The sequence below is a fragment of the Pavona decussata genome, unplaced genomic scaffold (genome assembly GCF_977016875.1).
Source record: "Pavona decussata unplaced genomic scaffold, jaPavDecu1.1 SCAFFOLD_107, whole genome shotgun sequence".
Classification (NCBI taxonomy): domain Eukaryota; kingdom Metazoa; phylum Cnidaria; class Anthozoa; order Scleractinia; family Agariciidae; genus Pavona; species Pavona decussata.
In genome coordinates, this window is record NW_028145521.1 from 405,005 (window position 1) to 432,545 (window position 27,541).

A 27,541-nucleotide genomic window follows, 5' to 3' on the forward strand; every position below is an offset into this window, starting at 1 on the left:
TATACTGGCATAACGCGTGATGCTGGGGCTGATTCATTTATTCCGACTGTATGCTTAGCCGATTGATAAAACTATCCTTGCTAATGGAATAGTTGAGTCACGACGATCGCGTTACGTTGTTTCCCTTGTAAATGTGTTACGCGACTCAGACTATCAGCGGAAATTTGTGAAATTCCATTACGATAACGTAAGCTTTTCAATGACTCGCGTCGCGATCGTGGTCTAAGACTGTCAAACAAAGCACGATTCCTTCGTTAAGAACTCACCAATTTCCACCGTTTTACGTGTCGGGTGCTTTTTAGAAGTTATTCTTTCGATTTACCGCTTCAAAATGGTGAAATTTCCGTTTGAAAACGGCACACTTGAGTCCACAACATGTTAAAACAATATGGCGCGACAATTTAATCTGTCTTTAATAAATATATCAAATGATGCATTGACGTCACACAGGTAGGGGTGAGTGGGTCCCCTCCCTCGCGATTAAAGCGACAAGAATGGATGTTGATTGGCCTGCTTTTGTTGAAGACAATCAGAACAATACATCCCGAGTAGGAGAGGGGAGAGTTTAATGAATAAATTAATGTACCGATTTGTGACTCCGACGAAGAAAAAGAAATCATCCCGTTTTTAGACACGGTATGCCCCCTCAGGGCATCCCGCGTAATAAATTAATGTGGCGATTTGTAGCTACGACGAAGAAAAAAAAGAAATCGACCCGTTTTTAGACACGGTATGCCCCCTCAGGGCATCCCGCGTAATTAGTTTTGTTTGCATATGAATGAAAACTAATTTTCGTGATTCAAAACTTTGTACTTAGCCTCGCTTTCATAATGAGGTTCTAAGCAACTCGGAAATGGTCTACTGTTAAAGATTCCTCTCGAACTATTGTAGTCCGTGCTTGACACCAAATGGACATGCAGTCGATGCTCAAAGTTTCATTCAATCTAGATAGTTTACAACTGACATTCAAGTAAGGCCATTTTATCAACTATTTCTACAGAACTAACACGGTCATCACTAACTGAATATTGATGATACATTCCTTGCTCATTATTAATAATACTTTACTCCATTTATTTTCGCTTCTCTTTGTTTTTTGTTTTCCTTTCGCTGTCTTTCTCATTTTTTCTATTGTACCTAGTTACTTTTCTTATTAATAGGCCATTTCCGAGTTGCTGTGAACCTCACTATGAAAGCGAGGCAAGTGCAAAACTTTTCATATGAAAATGAGTTTTGTTTGCATATGAATGAAATCTAATTTTCATGACAAAAACTTTGCACACAACCTCGCTTTCATAATGAGGTTCAAAGCAACTCGGAAATGGTCTATTTACTTCCTTTAAAGGAGCACAGTATTAGTTTTACTAGAGGTGCCCCTCTACTCTCCTCCCCCTATTTGAATTGTATTTTGTATTTTTGAATTGAATTTGAATTGTATTTTTGAGCTGCGTATATTCTGTTTTAATACAGTTGAACCTCTCCACAACGGCCACCTTGGGGACAGAAGAAAGTGGCCGTTGTGGAGAGGTGGCCGTTATGGGGAGGTAGGGGTGTCATATGACACCTTTTTTTCGGGAAGTACAACATGTTTATTGTGCCAGGTTCATGCTTACTGTAGCCTATAATGGCAATCCAATCTTAAATAATAGATATATAGATAAAATACACAATAAAACGTAAATAATATTTTGAATCAAAATGTTAACAAGACGAAACGAACAAGGTTGGCAACATTCGTCATATTATTGTAGACAATTTATGCTTACTGCAGCATTTAAATGGAACACAATCAAAATACGTATGTCGTTAAAATGGATACAGAAACGTAATGTTCCGAAGATAAATGTCGATTACTGCAACAGTTTATAAAAAGGTGTTTTTTACGAAAAAGAACTGTACTGGCCGTTGTCGAGAGGTTATTTTGGCAGTTGGGGACGCACTTTAGTGGCCGTTGCCGTTGTAGAGAGGTGGCCGTTGTAGAGAGGTTTAAACAAGAGCTAATGTATTGACTGTCCGCCGGGACAAAAAAATGTGGCCGTTGTAGAGAGGTGGCCGTTTTGAAGAGGTGGCCGTTAGTGGAGGTTCGACTGTACTAAATTAAAAATATATTTTGCGCTTATGTAACAGTAAGAGTGTCAAAACTGAAATAAGAACATGAACCAACTACACTCGATTGCAAAAACGTTGACACCTAAAAAGCATAAACCGCTGTAACTTAGTCTTCTCGGATAGATAACGACGATAAACCGTAGCCCCGTCTCACATTTGGCCCTAATAATCTGTGGGACGTTAGAGAACCTATGACGCACTGTTCGAAAAGAGGAGGGATCTCTGATTTCATCTGTCTTTCGCATTCATACGTGGGCTGGGTGGGTGGGTGGGAGGGGGGGGGGGGGTTAAGTGCAAAGTTTTCATTACGAAAATTAGTTTCTTTTTTACACAAACAAAATTAATTTTCATATGAAAAGCTTTGCACTTGGCCTCCGTTTCATAATGAGGTTCACAACAACTGACAAATGGCTGCGTTCGAACTGCACTATCCGATTGAATGCGTTATTCTACTGTGTAAGTCTGAAATCATAGAGCTTTTCCTATAGAACGAATTTCTACTAGATTAATTTCAAGAAAAGAGACCAAAAACTGCTGACAGTCACGAAGGAAATGTTTCCTTCCTCTACGATCCCATTGCCAGTATCCAAAAGAAACGGAAAGTACTTTTCAGACCTTTGCGAAAGAAGTGAAGAAACTGCGTTGCTAACCTTACTTTTTTTTTTTTTTAGCTCACTGTAAAATTTATCATTTTAGAGTTTATAATTTATGCTGATTTAATTCAAATCGCAAAAATGTAAGCCTTAATTTAAAGTGTACATGACAGCAAATTTCTGCAAGGCTGATCGGATTGCGTAGAAAACGTAACGCGACAGCGACATGATAGAGACAAACCGAGAATCAACAGAATGCATCAACCGTGGACAGCTGTTTCGAGCTGGTTGGCTCTCGTCAGCACGGTGTAGCACAGCAAAAGGTAGAACAACCAACACGAGTCGAGTTGTCTACCAAATGCACGTGGTAGTGATTTCGGATGGGCCCAAATTCAGACATCCGTCCACGTCATAGCGCGTGACTACGAACAATGAACAAAAGAACTGAAATATCATGTCGCTGTCGCAATAAGTTAAATGAGAAAAGCAAAACTTTCCTTTACAGGTACATGGCCAAACCATTTTAAAAAGAACTACAGCATATATATCGGATCTGAAAAGATCTACGGTCCAAAATATAAAAGCAAACAATCTGCAAGGAACCGCATAACGAAAATGCTGTAAGTATACACAGGATCTGTGAAAGATCTAATCAGCCAAAAATATATTCTCGGTTTGGTCTCTATCATGTCGCTGTCGTGTTAAGTTTTCTACGCAGTCCGATCAGCCACTTCCGGTTGTGTACAATACCGCGCGGGAGGCTGGGAATAGAAGAAGTTCTATGACGTCAATAAAGGAAAGCCAGTCTTACGATTTCTCTATTCCTCAGTTGTCTCTCATGTGTAGAGGGAAATAACTGTGTGGACGAAAATATGAATAGGATTGTTGAATACTCTCACAGAATGAACCAACTGACGAATAGAGAAACAGCGATCGCGAGACAAAGCGTTTCGCTTTTGACGTGACAGCGTTGCTATCCCCAGTCTTCCGCGGTATTGTATCCAACTGGAAGTTTGACACTTACGCGGGAGAGAAAAAAATGGCCATTTTCCGAGTTCCTATGAACTTCATTACAAAAGCGAGGCTAAGTGCAAAAATTATGTGAAAAAATTTTTTTGTTTACATATGAATGAAAACTAACTTTTATAATAAAACTTTGCACTAGGCCTCATTAATGAGGTTCAAAACAACTCGGACATGGCCTATTGATAAGAATTTTTTTCCATTCTCATACGAGAACAACCCCAACCCAAGTTTCTTTAGAAATTAACCCCCTTAACCATTTTTAAGGTTACACCGTTGCCTACTGCTATGTAAGTAGCAGTAACCACAAAATTAACAACTTTTTAGGAACGCCAACAGTCTTCTTTATTTTGATATGTTTGCAAAATAATATAAAAGTACATTTGGAAATTGATTTCAATATAAACCTAGATTTCTTTCACGAACAGGACTGGTACAATCCTGGGTTAAAGCAAGAATACAAGAATACTTTAGCAAATATTACATGACCAACACCGTGTAAAATTCACCCTGCAAGGAGAGCACGCTACATGATTTCCCAGCATTAGCATGAGAGAATTCACGTGTTGCATTTGTAAAAGTGTACAAAACAATTAAAAAGCTTAAACTCAAATTGCCTTCGATCAATAAAATATATGAAAATTTAATCACGAACACAACCACCCTTATACACTGGACATGTCAAGATTTTAATTACTAGAAGTTTTCCACAACTTTTTGATGGCGTCAGTTTTGAAACGGCTAACCAAATTCAGATCTATTGGGGGGCAGAGTTGCGTGTAAACACGTAATTTTGCAACTCAGCCACACATGGCATCCCTAATAGATGTTCTACCTAGTCAATAGGCCGTTTCCGAGTTATTGTGAACCTCATCATGAAAGCGAGGCTAACTGCAAAGATTTTTATATGAAAGTTAGTTTTGTTTGCATATGAATGAAAACTAATTTTCAAAATAAACACTTTGTACTTAGCCTCGCTTTTACATTGGGGTCCAAAGCAACTCGGAAACGGCCTTTTACAACAGTGTCCTAGTAGTATGGAAAACCATAGTTTCCATAGTGGAAAATGACTGGTTAAAATTAAAAACAAAAACAATTAATACAGGATATTAAACCACGTAGCCACAATGTACTTTATGTACCAGTTTGGCTCATGTTGTCTGTTCTCAAACGTATGCTTCCCACCATTTACAATGACCATCATCACCAGAAAACCACAAACCTTTCACAAAAGGATGCTTTCGGCAACAATGAAACTAAATACTATAAATATTCATATTTTTCAATAAAATGATTAAACCCACAAAAATTATTTATAAGTTTCTGGTGGTACAATACTTAAATTACATAGACGATTTTGGGTATTGATGAAAGTTCCAAAGCACAAAAAGTCTTGAAAGTTCAGCATCAAGTTGCTCTTCAAACTGACTGTCAAAAACTGCTAACTGCCAAAGACATGTTACATATTTTGATTCAAGAATGTGATACATGTAATTCACTCCAGAACTGGATTCAGAATCCAACCACGTAGAAGTTGGCTGTAAATCTTCTAAAGCATTTTCGCTGCAATTTTGTGACACCAAGCTTGTGGTGCTGAGCGCTTTGGTCTCTGAGAAGTAGTCCACCTGTTCCATCATCAGTGGCTTCTATTGTATCAGAGGTTCATTGTGATGACGAAAGAAAACCCAGCTCCAAGGGCCAAGCCAATAATGAGCATGAATGCCATCATGGTTCCTGCAGTCTCTGCATGTTTTGGCTCCACCATGCTAAAATGGAGGAAAAAAAATTAAATTAGTCATTAACAAGCAAACAACTGGCACTAGACAAGAATATTATGGTGTTCTATGGCTACCACTATATACTGTATCTTAGCCAAGGACTCCAGAATCAAACAAGATAAGTTCAGTGGAGGTACAGGCTTGAATATTTTTAGAGAGATCTGGCAACTTCAGCCTACAGTGTAAAGTGTAACAGCTTGTTGATCAGTGAGCACTAATGGAGCCCATGTTTACAAAATGCTATTCAAGAAAGAATATTTCTACAGAGATCTGGTAACTCAAGGCTTCAGTGCAACTGCTTATAAAATGCTGGTTAAGAAAGAAAACAAAGAAAACAAAAAAGACAAATGATAATGGTGGTGGTGGTGATGATGATGATGATGATGATGATGATGATGATAATAAATTTATAACAAAGGACAAAGACAACAACTTAAATTTTTAGTATTGGCACAGAGAAACATCACACTGTTCACAGCTAAAACAGAAACAATTAAATAGGTGAAATAATAATGGTTGCTGAACTTACGATGGTCCATACATCATACACAAGCTTCCCAGGTAACCATTAGAGATGGCAAACAGTACCATGAACACAATAGGAAAGTAATCCTCGTGAAAAAACACTGGAGAGTTAGATCTTGGTAAAGCATTACAAAATGCAAACAGGGGAAGGAAGACGATTCTCAAGAAGCAGAGGACAGGCAACATTGGACCATCTTTTCCAGGCTGAAAAAGAATGCAAAAGTAAGAAAGGTCACTAAAACTAGACGACAAACATATTTTCTGTCCTCTTAAAGGGGCATTGCCATGGAGATTTTGCTGTATGGTTGCCAAAACTGCTCTAATATTTGATGTTAAGCTCCCCTTCTTTAACGTAAAATCGCTCTTAGAGCACAGGGAGGAAAATGTGAAAAGATACAAACCCTCATAACAAAGGTTTGAAGCATTTGTTTACTTCAAGTTTTTCAATGATATCCATGGTAACAACTGAAAGGCTCACTGGAAAAATGGCAAGTAAGAATTTGGCCTTAGATGTAGAATCAAGATTTCTCCATTTTTGCTCTACTTTGGCATACAGACTGGCCAGTTGTGTTAAGTTATGACTTTAGCCTTAAAACTGAGCCAAGTAAAGTAAAGCATTTTATGCTTCCTTTTCTTTGTTTAAAATCAATTAAGCATCAGATCTTTGGTATTTTTAGCAAACACCGTTAAGCTAATTTTAAAGCTTATGTTTTTGAATCTGGATACTTAAAGTGCTACTATGATCAAATTTTTACCTCTTGAATTTTAAGGTTTATCACATAGAATTCTAGGAATGGTTAAAAACGCCGTTTACCGTTTCTAAATATATGCATTGGTTCCGGAGATATTCACGCTTGAAAAATGTGTAAAATATGTAAATGAGAGGACTGATGATGTCATATTCTCAACTCAATATAACATCAAGGATATAAATAGAGCTATCTCAGTCAATTTACAGCAGAGACCATTGAAACCTGGCAGGCTAATAGTTCTAAAGACAATACACCTACGGCTATAAAAAATTCGGTTCCCATGGCAACTCACTCTTTCCCAGTCCCCTCCAACCTCATTTCAATATTTTAGTGATTTTCAGCTTGAAAAACATTTAACAAGGCCACGAACTCGATCTAACGTATTTATACGCTTGCTGGATCACGCAGATGAGGCACCATTGGCAAATATCAAAATAGAACGCCAAAGGTGGCCAGCAAAGCATTAAGTATCAGGGAGGACTAGACCCAGTATGTTGCCATGGTAACAAAACTGATAAGCTATATTATGGAGCACACCTAGAACAATATCACTGCAAAGAATCAAGCATTTCTGATACAAATTGGCTGAGATATCTTTTTTCATAATATTTGACCACAATTCAATTGAGTTTATGACGTCATCACTTGGCTAATTTGCATATTTTATAAACTTGCATATCTCTGGAAGAAAAAGAGGTATTTGAAAATAGTAAACAGCATTCTTCTTCACGTACAGACTACTTGTTTATGTTTTAAAATGGCTCAGTTTAGAAAGACACAAATTTCGTCATAGTAGCACTTTAAGGCCAAATTATCACTTGAATCAACATACCTTGTATGGTTAACTTCCCAGGTTCTCTAAAATAACAGACAAGTGGTTTACGAACAGAACGAGCGCAAAAAATATGAAGGTTCATTTTTTGTGCTCACCTAGCCAGCAAACCAGAAACTAGCTTTTTGCTTGCTGGAAAATGCTTGCTACCCAGGTTATTTATGAACAGGACACCTGAGGTTTCAAGTTGTTCCAACATTTTTTCCTATTTGTGGCAATGATGCATTATACATACCCATTGTACAAAGGAAGCTGCTAATCTGCCAGAAAAGTCACCAACATTAAACAGTAGGAAACAGCTCACTGGCACAAAATAGGTATCTTAAAAAGAAAAAAAAAAAAGAAAGAATGATTGTTGGTTTAGAGATCAAAACAAATGTTGCACTTTTATCTCTTCATTAAATTAACACAAAGTTGCAACAACATTATTAGGGAACTTAAGCAACGACGACGGCTACGGTCAACAAGAACGCTACAATACAATGGGTTTAATGAGCAAGAACAATGGCCATGCACATGCGTTATGTTTTAATACATTTCTTTGCTGTCATCAACAAAACAACAACATGAAATGACCAAATTCAAGGTTTTGTGGAAAACGTGACTACAGGAGAGTAAATTTTCATTCTCATTCCTTGCTCGAGTGCCGCTCCCATCAATTTAATTCCCAGATACTCCGCCCACACTGTACAAGTTGAAGGAATTGGAATAATCACGAAGTAGTACAAGTAACGAGAACTTATATTTTCAAGTGACGTTTTTGTTGGTGTTGCCATCGTCGTTACTTAAGTTCCCTATTATGAGAAGGTCGACAAACTCTTCAAAAATGTATTGTTGCATTGGACGTAGAAAGAAAGCACTCCCAATTGAGTTTGGAGTCAAGGTTGTATGGGACAGTCAATCAATGAATGAATGGATTAATGGATCTTGGGATGCATATCTAGCACCCCTTGCAGATTTTGCAGGGGCAGTCATGACATCATCACCAACTTGGCAAAGAAGAGAGAACCTAGTGTAGAGATCATCAAATGCACTCCCTAATCTTTGATTATAATTAGCGATAATAATAATAATAATAATAATAATAATAATAATAATAATAATAGTAATAATAATAATAATAATAATAATAATAATAATAATAATAATAATAGTAATAATAATAATAATAATAATAATAATAATAATAATAATAATAATAACAATAATAATAATAATTAATACTTAATTATCCTTTCCAGGGATAATGAAACAAACAGGAGGAAACAAACATTTCAAACTCAACAAAACATGGCTAAGAATCCCAGCTGGCAGAGACTGTCTGCAATGCAGGCTAGAGGCAGACTAGCTGGCTATTTACACGTGCGGTTGAGGAGTTGAACCCGAGAAACAACTCCAGAAAGGGGTCAGAGTGGGACTTGAACCCAGAACCTCCGGATTACAAGATGGGTCAACAAATTAATAACATGAACTTACTTGTCCATTCAGAGCCATCTCCTTGGTTTACAGACTTTATCCTTGATGTCAGAGAAGGAAATGCTGCTAACGTCACAAAAAACACAACTGCAACTGATATGCCAAGTTTTGCGATCTAAAAATATTAAGAAAATATTACTGTGTACTAAAAACTGAGCAATAATTAATTACTACCGTTCCATTACATTTTTTGCCAGAAGCAATCAATTAACACTTAGAATCTGATGTCAAAGATGGCTAAAGTAATTTCAACTTCTTATTTCTGTAATAGTGAATTGTTGCAAATGAAAATTCCTGAGACAAGAACCAACTTTACATTATTTTACATTTTGTATTTTTTATACTTTAAAAAAGTTGTTGTTTTTTACCCTCACCTGTCTAAAAACCAACAGAAATGGTGGGCGTTCATTTCTGTGAATTTCTACTTCTTTTGGGTGAACTTGAACTGCAAGGAGAGCTTCATGATCAAGACCTTTTAAAAGAAACCAAGGCATGTTGTTATCTTCTGTTCTTTGGCTATACAGGGTGGCAGACGTATGTCTGGATGATGGTGTACCCACGGCCCCATAACGCAGTCCTTTCCAGTGGTGCCACTGATTCAATATACTATACAAGGCAACTACAGTCAAGCCACCATCTGCGAGCACCTCCCATAAGCGACCACCTATTTTTGCCAATCAAAGCCCTATACATGTTGTTGGAACCTCTCGTAAATGACCAAATTTCCTAAGCTACCGCTAACACTTTTTGACCACTTCTTTTCAATTTGTTTTTAACCTCTTGTAAGCGACCACTTGACACATGGTCTGATCTCCATGTTCGCTCTATGTATTAACTACACTACTGAGAGCTTGTGAAGAACTTTTAGTGACAACCTAGCACTGCTCATATTGTAACTAAGGAAAGGTATGCAATAAATTCTCTTTGAATAAGTAGATATAAGTCAGACCTGTTCCTGAAAGAGACCCCCTCTGGTTCGACCCTCACAAACGACCACTTTATCTTGGTATTTTGGGTGATCGCTTACAGGAGATGTGACAGTATAACATTTGACACTGAAGAGGAAAAACTGAAGCGAGACTGATTGATCGAAAGCACAGTACTTTCTGCGGTTTTGTTTATCTCCTTATGAAATGAAAGGTGTTCTACACATTGTTCCAGTAAAATTTTAAAGTCAAGGAGTTATGAAGAATTTTAAGAGGTCAGTCAGTGTGGGACTCTTCAAATCCCCTTAAATACACTATTCAATTTGCCAGGTCACGATGGCAACTTTTTTGGAAACACTGGTTGTACCTATTAACCTGTAGTTAAATGTGACCCTCCACGCGAAAAGCGGGCTTATGGATTTCACTCCAAATAGTGATTTTTTTTCACGGTCACGGCGCGTGTATTTGAAACTTCACGCCGTGAAGTGCAAATTTCACGCCGTGTTCACGCTATTCCGAAACATTTTCACGCTGGGAGTGAATCTGAAGACTGGGAAAATAAATTCACGCCGCCCGGTCACGCCGTGAAAATAAAATTATAAAGGAGTGAAATATTTCACGCCGTGAAATGTAAACCTCGCCGTGAAACTTTTCAATGGCGTCAGAGTGAACTAATTCGCTTGGAGTGAAAGATAATGAAAATAATTTATTAGGATCCGGTTACGTATCGCGGCGAGTTAAACAAAATGCCCCAGTAAACATACTTCTGAAGTATTAGTTACTGTTAGCTTTAATGCAAAGCAATGCTGTGTAAAAAATATTAATATTTTATTATATAAACTGTGGGCAAGTTATAGCGCGTTTGTTTGAAGGATAATTTGATTTGTTTTCATAGCATGCAACAGCAGTCGAGAAGCTTCACGCAGTGCAATATTTCTGTCAGCCAAACAAAAATAAAACAGTATTGACTTGTCTGGTAATTCGCCTGCTCTATCAGGCAACTGTGTTTGTGGGGGAACAAAAATCCGTTTCAAAGTGTGTTTTCAGAACTTCTAATTAAAGCAAGAAATGTCTATGTATGAAGTTTAATCGATTATTTACGCCATAATTTCACAAATAAAACACAATATCCTTAATAATAGTGTTACGCTTTTGTTCAGCCAGGTCAACTTTCAGGTCAACTAAGAACGTGTTATGTGATCATTTGCATGAAATAAACATCTTGCGATAATGTTGTCAATAGCCTGTCAAAATTCATTATTCCATTGGTTGGTTTATCGGTAGCCTGAGAAATGAGGCGCCTCTTATCTTAACCTGTAATCAGGCTCTCAGTCTTGGTATTTTAAAAACCATTCCTGCAGAAATTTAGCGAGCGATTGCATAAAAATAAATAAGAGCACTGCTAAAATTGGTCCTTATCACAGGTTTAATGTGGAAACCGACTGAACTTCTGTCAAGGGACATTTCAATATTGTCGACATAGTTCTGCGTGGAAATTAATAAACTACAGTAAACCCTCTCCTAGCGACCACCTTTCGTTCGTTTTACAGTAAAACCGGATGTTCTTTCCGCGCAACTTTCCAATTTTCCGTCGCAGTGTTGGTATTTTGATTGGCAGTCTGCTCGGAGCAATTTGCAACCGGCGCGATCAACTTGTGTCGGTTGCAAATTTGCTAGCGAAGGTTCCTCTGCAGAAAGATATGTCAATAATTAACGTGTCTCCTTCAAAAGAGTTTGTATCGGATAGCAAACATTTCGCAACAAGGGAACTTCGGAAGTCAAAAACATTATTTAAGTGCACGAGTCACCGTCAACCAGAAATTGTGTAAACAATAAGAAAACTGGTTCATTGTTCACGCCGGCGTTGATTTTATTTCACGGCAAGAATTTGTTGTTTTAATTTTATGGCGCGGTCCATTGATTTTTAACGGCGTGCTTTTTGCAGCAAGCATGATTATTATCAATTTTCGCAGACGTCAATAACATTCACGGCGTGAAGTTTATTTTCACGACATGAATAAGTTTTATAGCGTGGTCCATTTTTTAACGGCGTGATTAATTTCACGGGGGCATCACTATTTTTCACGCCGTGTTCACGCTGCTTTAAAGGAATTTCACGGTAAATCTGATGATTTCACTCCATTTCACGGGCATTGACCGTGAAATAGCCTCACCGTGAAATTTTCATAAGCCCTGTTTTCGCGTGGAGGGTCACAAATGAGTGTTGACAATGTGCGAGCCAAACGTGTGAGGCATGCGAGGTAGACATGCGAGGCATGAACAACCCCCAACATAAATGCTAACTGTTAAGCTAACCGGGGAGCTATTCAAGCTAACAGGAGTGCTTTTTAGGCTAACCTGAGTGCCTCGCACGTCTGCCTCTCATGGCTCGCTGGCTCGCAGATTGTCAAGACCCTAGTTAAATCGTGAAGTGTAAGTAATTCTGGAAATAAAGCATTAATGAAAGAGGAAGACAGACTTATTGGTCAGTGATTGGGACACACTCATAAAACAAGGTATCCCTTTTTCTTACTTAGCGTGGACTGTTTGCAGTTTCCAGACTTTTTTGAAGAAGGTAACTGCCAGTTAGCCAGTCTTTCAACCTGATCAGCTTGAATACTTGGAATCCCTGTGGAGATACAGAATGAAAATAGGTATTTGCACTTCAACTTTGCATTTCTGTAAGTAAGAGGAAATTTGGCATGTAATTTTTACAGCTTAATTACATACTTATTTCTTTTCTTTCTTCATGTGGAGCAATGTAATGCCTGGCAAATTTCTGAAAGAAACAAAAAGCAGTTTGATCGTTATTGTGCTGCCACTCATGATTAATGGCAAAGTGGAACACAAAAATTTGTTATATATCAACTGAGATGACATGTACATGCACATAAAAAGCCGACATCTTAAGCACTGGATCTTGAAGTGAAACCTTGCACTCTTATGAAGGGCTAACATACTGGACACATCAGCTTTGTTTACACCCTGATGGAAGAGCTAATGCATGAAACGCCAGCTTTTTAACTAATCAACTTACAGGAATTAATAAGTCCACATTTTTGAGCTTTTCAATTAGTGAGAATGATGTATTATTCAGTTAGTGACACAGGCATTCTTGGAAAAAAAAATCTGAGTGTTCCTATCAGGAGTCGAACCTGAGACCTTCTGATTACTAGTTCGGATGCTCTACCACTGAGCTACAGGAGACTCGTGGGAGCTAAGGCCATTAATCTAGGTTCATGGAACAAACATCCTGAAACGCCATCTTTTTAACTAATCAACTTACAGGAATTAATAAGTCCAAATTTTTGAGCTTTTCAATTAGTGAGAATGATGTATTATTGAGTAAGTGACACAGGCATTCTCAGAAAAATAATCCGAGTGCTCCTATCAGGAGTTGAACCTAAGACCTTCTGATTACTAGTCCGGATTACTAGTTATATAGGTAAAATGGGCATTTTACAAACAACAACTTTTCATACACAACATTTTGCTGAATAAAATTTAACACAAAGTCTTAATTAAACAAGAGACAATTCTAGTAGACGGCATGGGGCTACTCACCAATTTGTGTAACATGAAGTATGTGACAAGACAAAGAGTTAAAACAACAGCTGCGGACATGAAATAACCAAAACCAGAGCTGACGGCATCCTTTCCTCCTACAGAAAAAAACATCAATATCATTGAAACATGGCTAAATTTTCAATATTTGCAATAACTGAATCAACTTTTCTTCGTGCAATTTTGCAAGAGGAATTCAAAGTGGCATTACTTATGGTTTGGCAATTGCTTACACTCTGTGATTCTGTAGCGGTTGTACCAAATAGTTTTAATATCAACAGAGACTTACCTAGAAGGGACAAAATACTTGCAAGAGCAGCAAATGTACCTCCAACACCCTGTGTCAAGAGGAAATAACAGACTTTGGTTAATAAAATAATAAATATAATTATCCCCTCACTGACTACAACAATGGGGACTTTGTCCAAAAATTTTGATGAGAGAAGAGTGACAAGTTGTGAGGGATGTAAAAGTCAAGCGTTTTATTATTATTATTATTATTATTATTATTATTATTATTAAAAGTCAAGCATTTTACCTGTCCTGTCATCACGGCTCCGGTATATTTTTGTGGCATCATTCCACAAACTCCAAACAAGCCACCCTGATACACAGCGCTACTCACTGCAGGAAAACACAGATGACTATAAGCTTAAGAGTGGGTTCATCTAACTCTATATTGATATATAAGTAAGTATATTTTGCAAACAATATTATTTTAAACCAAATTCTCTAGTAAAAGTAATTTAAAATGTAAGCTTTCTGCAAACTTCTTGTCTGAAACCATTAATAACTAAGTTGGAAATTGTGTTTACTTGCAAATATATACAGCCAAAGTGTGAAAAAAACAAAAAACAAAAACAAACTTGATAATAAAAATAAGAAGCCTCGGGTGAATGCTTATTGACAAAAGTGGAACGAATACAAGAAAAAACAAAAAATGCTAATTAAAAAACAGTCATAGCTGTAAAGGAACTCAGTATTGCCTTGACAATGGCTTAGAATATTATAATTGTCACTTCATTGGTAAGGTGGTGTGTCGTCACATTACAGTAAGTGTTTTTCACACTCTATAGTCTCCTTGCTTATTACAGCAGCAGTGCCAAAATCTTTTGTGCTTATTTGTCCAGGCATACATAACTAAAAATAGTAGAAAACAAAAAGAACTCACTGTTGATCAGGATAATGGTTCCAATGGTGATATAAAAGAATTCTGATGTCCCTGTGTGGAAAGTAGAAGTAATACCAATCAAAATAAAAACAAAAAAACTTTTTTGCAACTGTCTGACCCACCCTGTGCTATGCTTATTGCAGGGAGGTTATTTAGAGTGATGTGGTATCCTGTATCAATATGCTTATAAACCATTACATGTATTATTATTATTGTTTTCCTCATTGCTTAATAATATTATTGTTACATCCCAGAATGCCAAGAAGCTGCCAGTTTACTTGGGAGACACAAGCAGAGAAGTTAGTCTACTTGATGGAAAGCACTTTTTCTTAAACTTTGTTTCACTTTTCTTCTTCTTCTTCTTCTTCTTCTTCTTCTTCTTATTATTATTATTATTATTATTATTAATACTACAGAATATTTATTCATTTTTCAAATTACATGGATCAAAGAAAATTAAAGAACCACCCTTAAAATTTTAAATCAACAAGTTTTCTTCTAATGCAAACAAATGAAAAATACTGTAAAAACTGTAGCATGATGGTTTAAAGTAAGTCAACAATAATTTGTAAGAGATGAAGTTGAGAAAGGAACTCATCAAATCATGGAACAGTTACCATTAGATAAGTGAATGTTTGGTTTATCAACAGAGTTGATAACTAAAGGCAAATTGGCCACTTAAAGAGATTCAAGTGCTGATGTTTCGAGCATTAGCTCTTTGTCAGAACGGAAATGAAGGGCTAAAACAGTCGAAACATCAGCACTCAAATCGCTTTACATTGGCCAACTTACCTTTAGTTATCAACTCCATTGATAAACCAAACATTCATTTCTACTCCCCACTGACACAGCACCACAGTTTCTAATCCCCCTATCCATTAAATAAGTGTGTCAAACTGGACTTTTGAAACCACGCTCAAGGTTTTCTATAGAGGAACAAGACGCATATGTGCGTGAACTTGGGCTTCTTTCCTGGCATATCCAGCTGTAAACGCCAGAAAGTTGACATAATAAAATCTCAGTTGTCATTTGTCGATTGTTTTACAGCTCAAGCATTGTACAAGCAAGTATATTGAAAGCAATGTAGACCCAATGTATATTCCTGGTCTAAATTTTACCGTCTGTCTGTTTTACGCCCGGTCTGTAGTCTGCATTTTACACTGACCGATTAAGTAATAAATTTTGGAATCTAATAAAGGGTAAAATCCGAGCTTTCAACCTATGTGTGCATCTATCTGGCCAACAGGATTTAGCAAAGTGGGCAGGGATATCTTGTGTTGGCTTCATCCCCCCCTTGCAAAAGTTTTTGTTTTTCGAAATAAGGGAATTCTGATTGAAATTGGTGTTTCGTGGAAATTTTTGTATGTCAGTATCTTTCACCCATTAATCGATGAAATTTGTCCTCGCGTCACATAGGCGAAATTTGATCCGTCTCCAGTGCATGCGTTTGTTTACGCAAGATTACGCAGTTGTCACGTTTTGGCTATTAAAATAGAGAGAAAAAAAGACAAAATGCTTTCCTAAAGGAAAAATTTATTCAGAGAAGTCTTTGTTTATGCCTAAGAAAGAAACTCTTATAATTCTAAATGCGAGACAAGAGACGTGAAAGCGATTTGAAGGAACTATCAGTCCATTTCGAAGCGAATTTATCAACCTTTGCGTGGCACGTTTTTCAAATTTTCGCTAAAACTGTTCACAATATAAAGAATTGGTCAATTAGAATAGTATTTCAGTACAAATTCACGATCAAACCGTTAATTTTTCAGCCGTTGAATTCCCAGAAGTACTAAAAATTTTGTAGAAAGTCCGTGGCCTGAATAAGGATTTGAGATGTCCGCGCTCCGCTAACTCGTCGCCTGGATAAAACAACAATAATTATTTGTACTCGAAGCACAGTTTCTTTGCCGTTATTTCTCGGATTTCCGCTATCGAAACTGTTGAGTATTCCTAAGTAGTTCTTCTTTCGATGTACCACTTCGAAAAGTTGTGTTTTCCTTCGGAAAACGTGAAAATCGTCGACTAAAAAATGGCCGACCCATGCAAACCCATGCACCGACAAGATTACCTGTGCATGCGTTTTAAGGCCCAGACGGCGATTTGTGACTGAATGAGGAAAACAAAAAAAAAAAAACAAAAACAAAAACAAAAAAAAAAAAACACGAAGGGCAATTTTCAACTTGGTCTCCCTTTGGGAAGCCCAAGTAATAAGATTTACAATACTAAGGAATCTTCTTGATTTTATTGATAACTCACAATTTGACGTGTCAATGACAACAAGGACAGTCGTCAAAATAAAGCACAACGTCATGAGACAAACTGAAGTGAGCATTCTCACTTGAAGAGAAACCCTGAAAGCAAGGAGAACAAAGTGATTGTTAAAATGTATACAAACATTTTGACACTAACCCGTCATATTTTGGCCCGAAAGTCAGCCCTTAATACCAGAAATGTTTAAAAAAGGTGCCTACTGATAAGAAAGCATGTGACTATGCAGGGAAAGCAGATCTTAGCAAGGGCTGTTTAAATCCAAAAAGAAAATTGGGGGTAGCCACACATTTTTTAGAGATAATGAAGCAACAATTATTCTAAAAAGCAGTAATTACAAAGCAATGTATGGCATTTTTTTCCAACTTGAAGCTTTATTATCTCTGAAAAATGCACGGTTATTCTTAGATTTCTTCTTAGATATCAAACGCACTTCCTAAGTTCTGCTTTCCCTGTTTTAAATCACACAAAATATCCCTGTATTGGTAGGCACCACTCACAAGAAACTCTCTGTGCCCACTGCACTGTCAGGCCAGAAAATTTTAAAGAATGACAATACAATACAGAACTTTATTTAGACATGGTAAAAATGCCAGTAGATAGAACATTTCAATGAGCCTTGAAATTTTCACTAATTTTTCATTTACATAATATGAAGTGGCTTATTTTCTCTGAAACATGATTTTCCTCATACTGGTGATCTGCCACAGCAATACTAATCTGTTTGTAAATTGAGGCTGGAGTTTTACCCTAATAATTATTATAAGTGAAATGACTTTCACTGTTTTGTGAAAGAGAGGTTTGTAAACTTGAGGAACTGTTGCAGTAATAGACCAATTTTGATATACTAAAATTTTAGGTTTGGTTGCAAGGCTTAGTGGAATAAAACAAAAGAAATATACTACTCAAGGAAATTTCTGTCATTTTATTCCTCTAAGCCTCGTAGCCAGGTACAAATTTTAATAGCTTGAAATTGGTCTATAAGCTTCCCTTTTAAAGATCAGCTATTGGAAATACTACCGCCAAACATTACCTACCAAACTACTACATACTTGTCAAACAATCATTTTATCATAGAACTAAATGTAACAAATCCAAAAATCAAATGCATTTACTTGTGTTTAAAAAGAGTGTTGAGCAAGAACATTATAAGATTCGGAGCCATCGCTGCTACTGAGAAAAAATTCTCAAAGTCGTGATTCCAACTGCTTCCTTTTAACTTTTCTAGAAAATACTGGAACAAAAAACAAACAGACAAACAAACACTGTTAACAACAATGGTATAGTAAGAATCATATACATGTACTGTGGAACCCCACCTTACAACCACCTTGTTATTACGACCACATTTTGTCCCCTGAACGAACTGAAAGTCCAGTCATTTCCTTAGTTTTACAAACATGTTGATACGACCACCCCACATTTTCACAGCCTGAAGGTGGTCGTATCACACGGGGTTCCACTGTCAGAGTTTTATTAGACAAAGCCTGGGTATAATGAAGTTTCCTAGCAGTGAAAACATTTGGCTCAAGGTTTTGTGTAGCAAGGTCCAATTACTTTTTGAATTTTATTTCTCAAACTCATTAATAATTCATCAAGAGATCGTGGTTTGGATACGTGTTCCTACCGATAATTATCATAAAATTTTGCCAACTTTAGCCTTGAATTTCTCCAAGAATTATTGATCATTCGAGAAGCCATATCAAACACTCGGAAGTGTGTTTCATCAGATATCCAAACACTAGTGAGAAGTCAGTTTTTTAAAATGACTTCGAGGTGTTTGGACATCTCACGAAATACACTTTCGAGTGTTTGATATGGCTTCTCAAATGATGAAACACGCTTTCTCGTGTTATTATTTCTTCCGACCCTGTAACATGGCTCAATCAGTTAGCATGACCTGGTCAAAGCAAAGATAAAGATTTCTAGAATACTTACAGCATGTGCTGTTATGAACATGTTCCATGGCAAGAGTGTCCCAACTCCTTGGATAAGCATGATCAGATACACAATGTTGAACCTATGAAAAAGCAATCTCTAATGAATCATCACTGTCTTAAAAACCTTTAGCCCCTAATACTAAAGAACACATCCTCCTATCTTGCTCTCACACTTTTCTTATAAAATTACTGGGGAGAAGTTATTAAAAATATAATATCAAGAAAATTCACCTTGGGTGATTATAAGCTTAATTCTCATGACCTCAGGGGTTGAATAAGAATTGATATTACAAGGAGAAATGTGATGCCTTCAGGGCTCGAAGGGTTAAGCCCCTACATCAAAATGTGCAGTTCCAGGAAACTTCCATACCCCTCCCTCGCTTAAAGAATGGATTGGAAATTCCTTGAGGGGAGGGGGTCCTTGACTTGTAGGTCAAAATTTTAAAGGAATGTATGAGGCTAACTTGGAATTTACAAAGTGATGGGGAGTCTTAGGGAAAATCCCTTTTGTAACGAAGGTATGGATTTTATATGCAACTACACAATGCAGATATTCTTGTTAGTCTGTTTCTTATGGTTACTACTATCTACACTGTAGTTTGGAGGATTTGTTTTAAAAACATCAAGACGTTAAATCTTTGGTGACCACTTCCTATACTCCTGTAAATTTTATGTTTTTGTTCAGGTAGTGATATTTCATGTTCACCCCTGTTGAGGGTTTGATGACTTAAAATCAGTCAGTCCTACATGTATTTTGCTGCACAAGATTACCCTTGAAATAACCACAAATGAACTGCGTGACGCAGCCATGTAAATTTATTTACTACCCGGTACATGTACTATCAACACAAGCTGATAGAACAAAGCAAAGGAAAATGTGCAGTTCCAAAAAAGAATCTATACCCACCCCAAGGAAGGTCATTGGAATTCCTAGTGGGAGGGGGGTCTTAAAAGCCGAAAGTTTAGAAGCAAAGTATGAAGCTGGGGGGTGGGGGGGGGGTGGGGTGGGGTGCAACACACAAAAAAACACCCTGCAATAGAGCAAAAAAACATTCATAACAACACTCCTGTTATTTTTTTTCTGTAGTAGCCATTTGCCGATTCTTTTGGTAATATAGTAGTGATTTTGTCAACTCTTAGTCACTTTAACATGACCGGAGAAAACAGTTTATTTGCTCTGGTGACTAAATTGGTTGCAGCTTGCCCAAACAATTGTACTCTTTCCTCTGGAATAAATTCAAATTTTTTTTATATTGACAAAAAAGGCATATCTGTTGGAGAATCTATATTACAGAGGAAGAAAAAGAGCATTGTACAAGTTTTAGTCTATCAGGAAAAAGCGAACTACCTATGAATTATGAGGCCCCTATAACTAATCAGTGTTCGACACTAACGCTTGCCCGATTGCCCAGGGCAAGTAAAATGATTCAATGGGCAAGTAAAACTAGGGTAAAAGTTGCCCGATCGGGCAAGTAGATGTTTTGCTCCTGTCCACAGTGTGTCCAGCAGGAAATAAAGCGAATTGAAAACTCTTTGCTGTCAATTTATTTATTGTGTTAATATGGGTACCTACCTTGGGATATTTTCATACCCGTCAGCCGTAGATTGAAAAAAGATACATATTAGTTTGAACAAGATACAACAAAACGAGCACGAAACACTGTGCACAAAATCGTGGCCGCCATGTTTTTTTAACCCGCAGAGAATGTCGGTAAATTTACTGTACCCAAGCTCCAAGCGGCCAAATTTATGCTTTGTATTCTCCCTGGGATAAACGGCGAGCGAAGCGAGCCGGTGATTTTTTGGGCAACCAAAAAATACGCTAGGCAACAAAAATAGAGACCTGGTTGCCCAAAGGGCAATTTAGCAGGAAAGTTAGTGTCGAATACTGCTAATCACACCAAATATAATGTTTGATCTATCAAACTTCATGAAACCTAGCGTGATTGGGTTCAGAAATCAACCACAAAAGAACACTTCAAAAAAATTCTAGTAGTTAAAAATTTCACTGCGTTCAACTGCATAATTGGTCAGTGAGGAAAATGATCAAGATTCAATCAAATCCAATTATCGAATGATGTAGAAATTATAGTGCAGTAGGCCCTATGCGCCACCTTGGCACCAGGGGACAAGTAAAAGGATTGCACTGTTTCGTTTTTACATGCATTCTGAACATAATAATATGTTCTTGCTTACCCATGTAGAAGCACATTTTAAGAAAATATTTTATAGTTTGACCTCCTTAAGGTCAATCTCTTACAAGAGGGGTTCAATCAGCAAAACTAATGTATTAATACAATCTTCTAGTCAAATAAAAGAAAATAAGAACTTACAATAAATAAAAAGGAAAATAATATTCTGAACTAAGAGGGAAATCCTTTCACATAATTTTACAAGCCATCAAGGGATTCTAAACGGAAAAAGAATATCAAGAAAGTTTCCAAAATCATGAAATTGTTAATGGCTGCTCAATTATGAAGTTAAACATCTAATCAAAGCTTAATTTTAATATGGATGATCCTATATCGCAATAATTATATAACAAAAATCTATGATTGTTTCCTTTGACTATACATGTAAAAACTTATCCTGAAAAAAAGCTAAATCCAACCAGTAATGATTCGCCATTTCCTGTTAACTCTCTATCTTAATAACTATTTTGCATGGTGCAAGCTACTGGAGCCGCAAGTTTAGAGTTCTTTTCCAGGCAGGAAATTATGAGTTTACCGAACCGAGTTTCTCCTTGTTCAAGCCAAACCGTGACAATTTTTTTTTACTTCGCTAAAGGATGTAGTTGACTACAAACACCAAATATCAGCTGATATCGACACAGAAAACAAGTGTGGAAAATGAAAAACGGAGGTATAAACAACAGAGAGGAACTTGAACATAAAAATTCATTTAGATGTATGAAAAGGTCGGTGTTTCGGTAAACATCAACTCAATCAAGAAGCGACACAAAAAGCCGACAGCAAACGAAAAAGGCTCGCTATATGCCATGCACGTAAGCTTAGTTAACTGAAATTCACTTTGGAGAAAGGATAATACAAGCTTAACAATATGTGCAGCAGAAAATGCTCAATGACTGATAAATTTTAAATTGAAGAAGCAAGATTTAAACCATCGGATTGTGTTACCGTTGCATCACCGACGCCATTGTTAAAAGCTTCACAATAAATTTGTCTAAACCTCTACTTCTATCCCCAAAATATATACACTTCACTGCATATAAATACCTATCTCTTGGTTCCATTCTCACAAGAAGATCTTTCTTTCCCGAACTCTTTTCTTTCTTGTCGTAAGCTTTCGTCTCAATTTTCACCTCTTCTCTCCCGGCGCCCATGTCGAATAATTTTTTTCAGCAAACAGTGTGTCACCCGCTGATTGCCAAACACGAGTCCAAGTTTTTAGCCGAAGCAAAAGATCCCGTTAAATAGATTCAAAGCGTTACTTAGGTTCCGCAATCTGCAGACCAGGGTCAACACTTCTTTCTGCTCCGAGAATTTGCCAGCTATTCAAATAACTCAAAAGCTTTCAGGCAGGGAGCGGTTGCGAGACCGGAAATTTGCATGGGTTTTTCCTGCAAAGCCGGCCAAGGTAAACAACGGTGGGGGAGGGTCTGAATCCAAAACCTTAAAACTTACTTCTTCCCCATCTATTAACACTTTGCTTCCCTATCTTTCCACTTGCTAGTCATGTAATATTTCTATGCGCCTAAATTCTGTAAAACACGCCCTAATAGTTAAAGATGTACCTCATAAAATAGTGCGAAAAATTATTCCCCAACTATCACCCCCCAGAAGAACCCAACAGATAACCTTGGATCACGTGAACGTCACGCTTCTATGTAATGTGCTTGTAATAGTGCGAAGTACAGGATGGAACACGTAACCTATATTTGTCAATTTGAGACATTTCAATAAGCAGAACTATTTTACACTCTTAATTTCACCAGGGTTGAGGTATAAAAACTACTTTTTTAATGTGCAATAACTTTCATGTCAATCGTTCAAACCGTATTTTGATACCGGAAATGGCGTTAATTGAAATATGAACAACATGAGGCGGTCTTGTGATCAAACATATTTTTCAACATATGCTTATCAACACCCGTCAAAGAGAAAAAACACATCTGTATATGAGAATCACCAATTTTGGGACATTCGTTCTGAGAAACTTAAAAGCTACAGCCTTTATATTTCACTTGTTTTGCTTTCGCGTGTGATGGCAGCGGAAAACGGTGGAAGCTTACGCACTATGGTTTTGCCTTGGATGATGCTTAATACGCTTATGTAACACAATCTATCTTCTTTCTCGGCAAGATTAATTTAAAGATCTGATCGTGCGTGCAGTCATGAGGCCCTGCCAGGGGGGGATCCCGTGTCGCTTGTCTGAATTTTAAAATGTCCCGTGTCGGTGTTTTGTCAGTGCCTCATGTCGCTGTCGGAAATTTAATGAAAATAGTTTGTCCTTGTCGGAATTTTTAAAAGGTTAGGAAAAACGGTGCGTGATGCGGAAAATAGATCGCGAGCCGAGGTTCCTTATCACCTCAGACCCACACACGCTTACCTTAATTGTGATAATGCAAATCAACGGGAAAAGTATATGGACGAAGGCTTCACCACTCGCGAGTCACGCCATCCTCTGGATCGCCCTTGCTCGATTTTTCACTGTCTTTATTTTTATTGGTCAAACTTTTCCCTTGTTGGCCTTTACATCACACTAAAATTAGCGTAAAAACATATGAAATCACCGTTCTTTGTCGTTAATTCTCGGCCTTATTGTCACTGTCGGAGTTTTGTCGAGAAAAGTTGTCTTTTGTCGCGAATTTATTTCATGCGCTGTCGCTACTTTTTGGGCCATGTCGCTTGTCGGAATTTACCCTGGCAGGGCCTCAGTCATCTACGAGCATTTTTTTTATGAAACTATTTAAGGCTAAAACTAAATAGATCTTAAGCTTATTGAATATTTAGCGAATCTGAATTAAGAAGTGGAGGGTGGGTGTGCAATGCCAAGGTTAAGGGGTGAATATATGAATTACAGGGGAGTGGATAGTTTCCGGGAAAATTGGAACCGAGGAACGCGTATCTGGGATCAAGGATCGGAAATCGAAGAATTAAAAAAAAATAGGCAAAATGGTAATTTGATATTAAATTATTAATGTAATCATTCAATACTGCGAAATCGCACGGACTATTCTAACTGTTTTAAATATTGTAATGTCTCTTGCCACAGGGTCAGTCTCAAACATACCGTGAAGAAGAAAGGCCGTGCCTTTCGAAATATTGGAAAATATACTTCCCTGACCGTGAAATCAGCCTTGCTCTCTTTTTAGATTATTTGTTTTACAACTTTTTTGCTGATTAGATCCTTCAATACAGGATCCGGTACTTTTATTTTGTCGCGGTGGCCCTTGCAAACACAGTTATTACTGGTTTTTACTTCACAGAATATTGGCTGATACTTAGCCCACAATTAATAGGCAAGGATTTTTGTTTGGACCTGCCTCCACACCTCTAGAAACTCAAGTTAGTTTTAAACTTTCCTTTAAAAGCCTCAGCTTTTCAGTAACTTTCCCTCCCCTCCCAGAATTTCCAGAGATATTTTGTGAGGTGCATACCCAGCTAGCTGGATCCAGGTACCTGGGAACAGGCTAGACCCCAGTGCTAAGTCCCATGAATTTACAGCTGAGGGGACTTTCTCGCAATGCAAGAACAGTACAGTTTGGCCAGGAACAATTTCCAGTTAGCCAAAATTCTTGGTTTAAAAAACCGGTTGAAATGGTTATGCGAAGATCAAGCGGAAATTTGCTGGAACAAATGGATGACTCTTGGAGGTGACTCCACCTTTTCCGTTTTAATCGGTTGAAACGGAACTACCTCTATAATCCACTTGTACAAAATACCACTTCCATTTTGTTGTTTTCTTATGCGATCATTGTGCGACCACGTTTTATTGATCAATCAACGCGATTGTGGAATGACTGGTAAAAAAAGATATTTGACATGGAAAGTTTCCAAATTTTCAACCGAACAGTTTGGTTAAATGGAAAACACCCCAGAGCTTATCCTCGCTTGCTCATGAGCTGGCAGTCTTTTTGTTTAACGCATGTGGCAAGCCATGTTCTAGGGCTTTTGTTAAGGATTTCATTTGGAGGGACCAAATTTAACTTAGCAGGGACCAACATGGTACATGTAGATTTGCTCTCATCTTTTTGTATACAGTGAAAAAATAGCTGGGACAAAGCAAATAATAGGCAAGTAATGGTCCCTGTGTCCCTGCTCTAACAATAACCCTAATGTTCATTGTGGTTCACCAAGCTGGTTGGTCCAAAGTCATGAGAAACAAACTAGAGCATCTTCTCACAGGCTTAAAGGCTGATCCCATCAGCAGTACACAAGGGGCAATATAAAACAATATTGAAACAATGAGTTTGTTCCTTTAATTCAAACTAGAAATTTGTAGGAACAAAGTTGGGCTCATCGTTATATAAAAAAGGGACTTTTGGGTTATGTTCTGGATAACTGGGATCGACTTTGTTTTGGGTCTAAAAGTTAAGCCTCATTCACAGCGCCCCTCCCCCTCTCCCACCCCCGAACACCCCTAGGCCTTGAGACTTCCTCTCTACTTGCTCTATGGCTACAAGAGGTAAACAAGTTCCTTTTTTGTAGGATAGTTCTGTTTTCCTAAAACAATCTTTTGGTGTGAGAACGCTGGTTTTTGCTAGCCTAGTGTAGAACAAGTGTTATTTTTTTTTTGCATTTTTCAGGCAAGTGGAGGCAAGCAGGAGGCAACTGCAGAGCATGACTCATCCGTTCAGTGCAGGCTAGTTTTTTTGCTTTTGGCCAACCCGTGGGCCCCTCCTGCCATGCCCTCACCTCCCCTCAACCACCCCCTCAAAAAGAAAAGTTACCAAAATCTTTCACCCCCAAAACAAAGGTCACCACAAATTTTTACAAACCAAAAAATAGGCCTTCCTATCTGCCCGTCACAACTGTACCTGAGTTCCCCTTTTTGGGCCCGGCTTGAGCCGGCACAAAAGAGAGATTCAGCAATGTCAAGACCAAAACACTCACCTGGTGCTGGGGGGGGGGGGGGGGGCAGGGGGACAGTCTATAGCTTATCCATATCACTTACATTATTGCCATGTTTGATAACTTGATATATGTATATACATTCCTTGCTTGGGAAAAGAAATTCTTTGACACGTTGACAAACCACTGATTAATATAAATCAATTATTGAATTTTTCTTTAAAATATTTACTTCTAATGTACGAGTCTGTAGATATTAAAAATCTTCAAGTGTAAATTAACCATTGAATTGAAATAACTTCCACAGGGGACTAGAAAGAGAGGAAGACCTACAAAAGCACCCGGAGGATATCAGCTGAACAAGTCTACGGTAGTTTTATGTTTATACAATTGCGTTCGAGTGACATGGACTGAAGAGCCGACCGGTATGCCTTAAAAATATTGCATGTAACTTAAGTTGAGTTTACTCTCTGGAAAGATATCGTTGAGATGTACGTGACGCCGTTGTTACTTTCTTTCTTTTTTCTAATTCGATGAACTGGTTAAATATATCATTGAGACAGAGGGATTCAAACAAGGTTACGAAATCTAACACATCCAATGTGGATTTAATTACGCAGCCCACTTAAAATATATACACACTATAAAAGATTAAGCTTACTTGTCAACTGGCTGGTCTTGTAGGAGTTTTCCATTTTCCAAAAGACTTTCTTTTGCCTCAGAATCCTCGTCAGATTTCCTTCCCATTTTTAAACAGCATATACTTTCACAGACCATTGTGTTGACCTCTAACGTGACAAACGCAGCCCTTGTCAGCCAGTAGCGCGGTGGAGTGAACAACGAAATGTCCAGACGAAGACTGTTGTTCGGTCATTACGGTGTCTGTTTACAATCCACGTGAAGGTCACACGAAGACTCTGATGGGCCGGCCGGGTGATGAACTGTAATGAACAAACGCTGGAGAGGCAGCCGGTGTTCGGTTACCTTTTTCGCCAAAGAATTGAGCAAATTATACCTTTTTATGGGAAACTACAACGAGAAAATTGGCCAACTGTGAAGTGTTTTTAAATTCACTTTTTACAACCACGGGAAGACATATAAGCTTAAGCTCTCGTTGAAATCGTCACATATTACGATAGCGAGAAGGTAACTGATGTTCAAATGCCCTTCTGCCAATATTTCCGTCAGAGAATAAAGGAAATTTTATCTATCCTCGAGAAAACTACAACACAACTTCTCGACCTATTCATATGTAAATCAACACATTACAATTCTTACGTAACGCATGCGCGCTGGTAAAACTAAAAATGCGAAAACGCGGTAAAAATGTCAGCCAATTACAAAGCTTGGCAATTATTCGGTTGGTTTTGAACCTTGTTCACTAAGTTATAAAATTTAAATTTTCTTCTATTCTTTTCGATCACATTCCATGCAAAACGTGAATTGTTGCCAAGTATGTCCGTAGCTCCTTTAATCAATCAGTGCTCGTGATTGGTTTAATTTCCGACACACCCTCGACCAGCCCACACAGCATTGCATCAATGATTGTATCA

General features: G+C 37.7%; 1 protein-coding gene across 2 annotated transcripts; it reads right to left on the bottom strand.

Annotated features, from left to right (window-relative positions):
* Nucleotides 1-4,045: 4,045 nt before the first annotated feature.
* Nucleotides 4,046-27,073, bottom strand: LOC146470990 (equilibrative nucleoside transporter 1-like). 2 transcript variants are annotated; one of them, XM_085121284.1, is made up of 15 exons: nucleotides 26,650-27,073; nucleotides 18,953-19,034; nucleotides 18,130-18,248; nucleotides 17,003-17,097; nucleotides 14,750-14,800; nucleotides 14,117-14,202; nucleotides 13,868-13,916; nucleotides 13,579-13,676; nucleotides 12,745-12,793; nucleotides 12,548-12,643; nucleotides 9,463-9,560; nucleotides 9,089-9,203; nucleotides 7,848-7,933; nucleotides 6,033-6,232; nucleotides 4,046-5,491 (listed from the first exon to the last, which is right to left on the bottom strand). In XM_085121284.1, the coding sequence occupies exons 1-15, from the start codon at nucleotides 26,763-26,765 to the stop codon at nucleotides 5,380-5,382; spliced, it is 1,452 nt and encodes a 483-aa protein (XP_084977410.1). In that variant the 5' UTR covers nucleotides 26,766-27,073; the 3' UTR covers nucleotides 4,046-5,379. The 2 variants fall into 2 exon arrangements, with proteins under 2 accessions (XP_084977410.1, XP_084977411.1); XM_085121285.1 differs by lacking the exon at nucleotides 26,650-27,073 and adding an exon at nucleotides 22,191-22,496.
* Between the last annotated feature and the right edge of the window lie 468 nt (nucleotides 27,074-27,541).

Excerpts from the sequence above, each read along its gene's own strand:
- LOC146470990 (XM_085121284.1), bottom strand. The coding sequence starts at position 26,765 with ATGGTCTGTGAAAGTATATGCTGTTTAAAAATGGGAAGGAAATCTGAC. Across the intron at positions 19,035-26,649 it reads CAAGACCAGCCAGTTGACAA|GTTCAACATTGTGTATCTGA; the intron begins GTAAGCTTAATC and ends GCTTTTTCATAG. Across the intron at positions 6,233-7,847 it reads CAGCTTCCTTTGTACAATGG|CCTGGAAAAGATGGTCCAAT; the intron begins GTATGTATAATG and ends ATTCTTTTTCAG.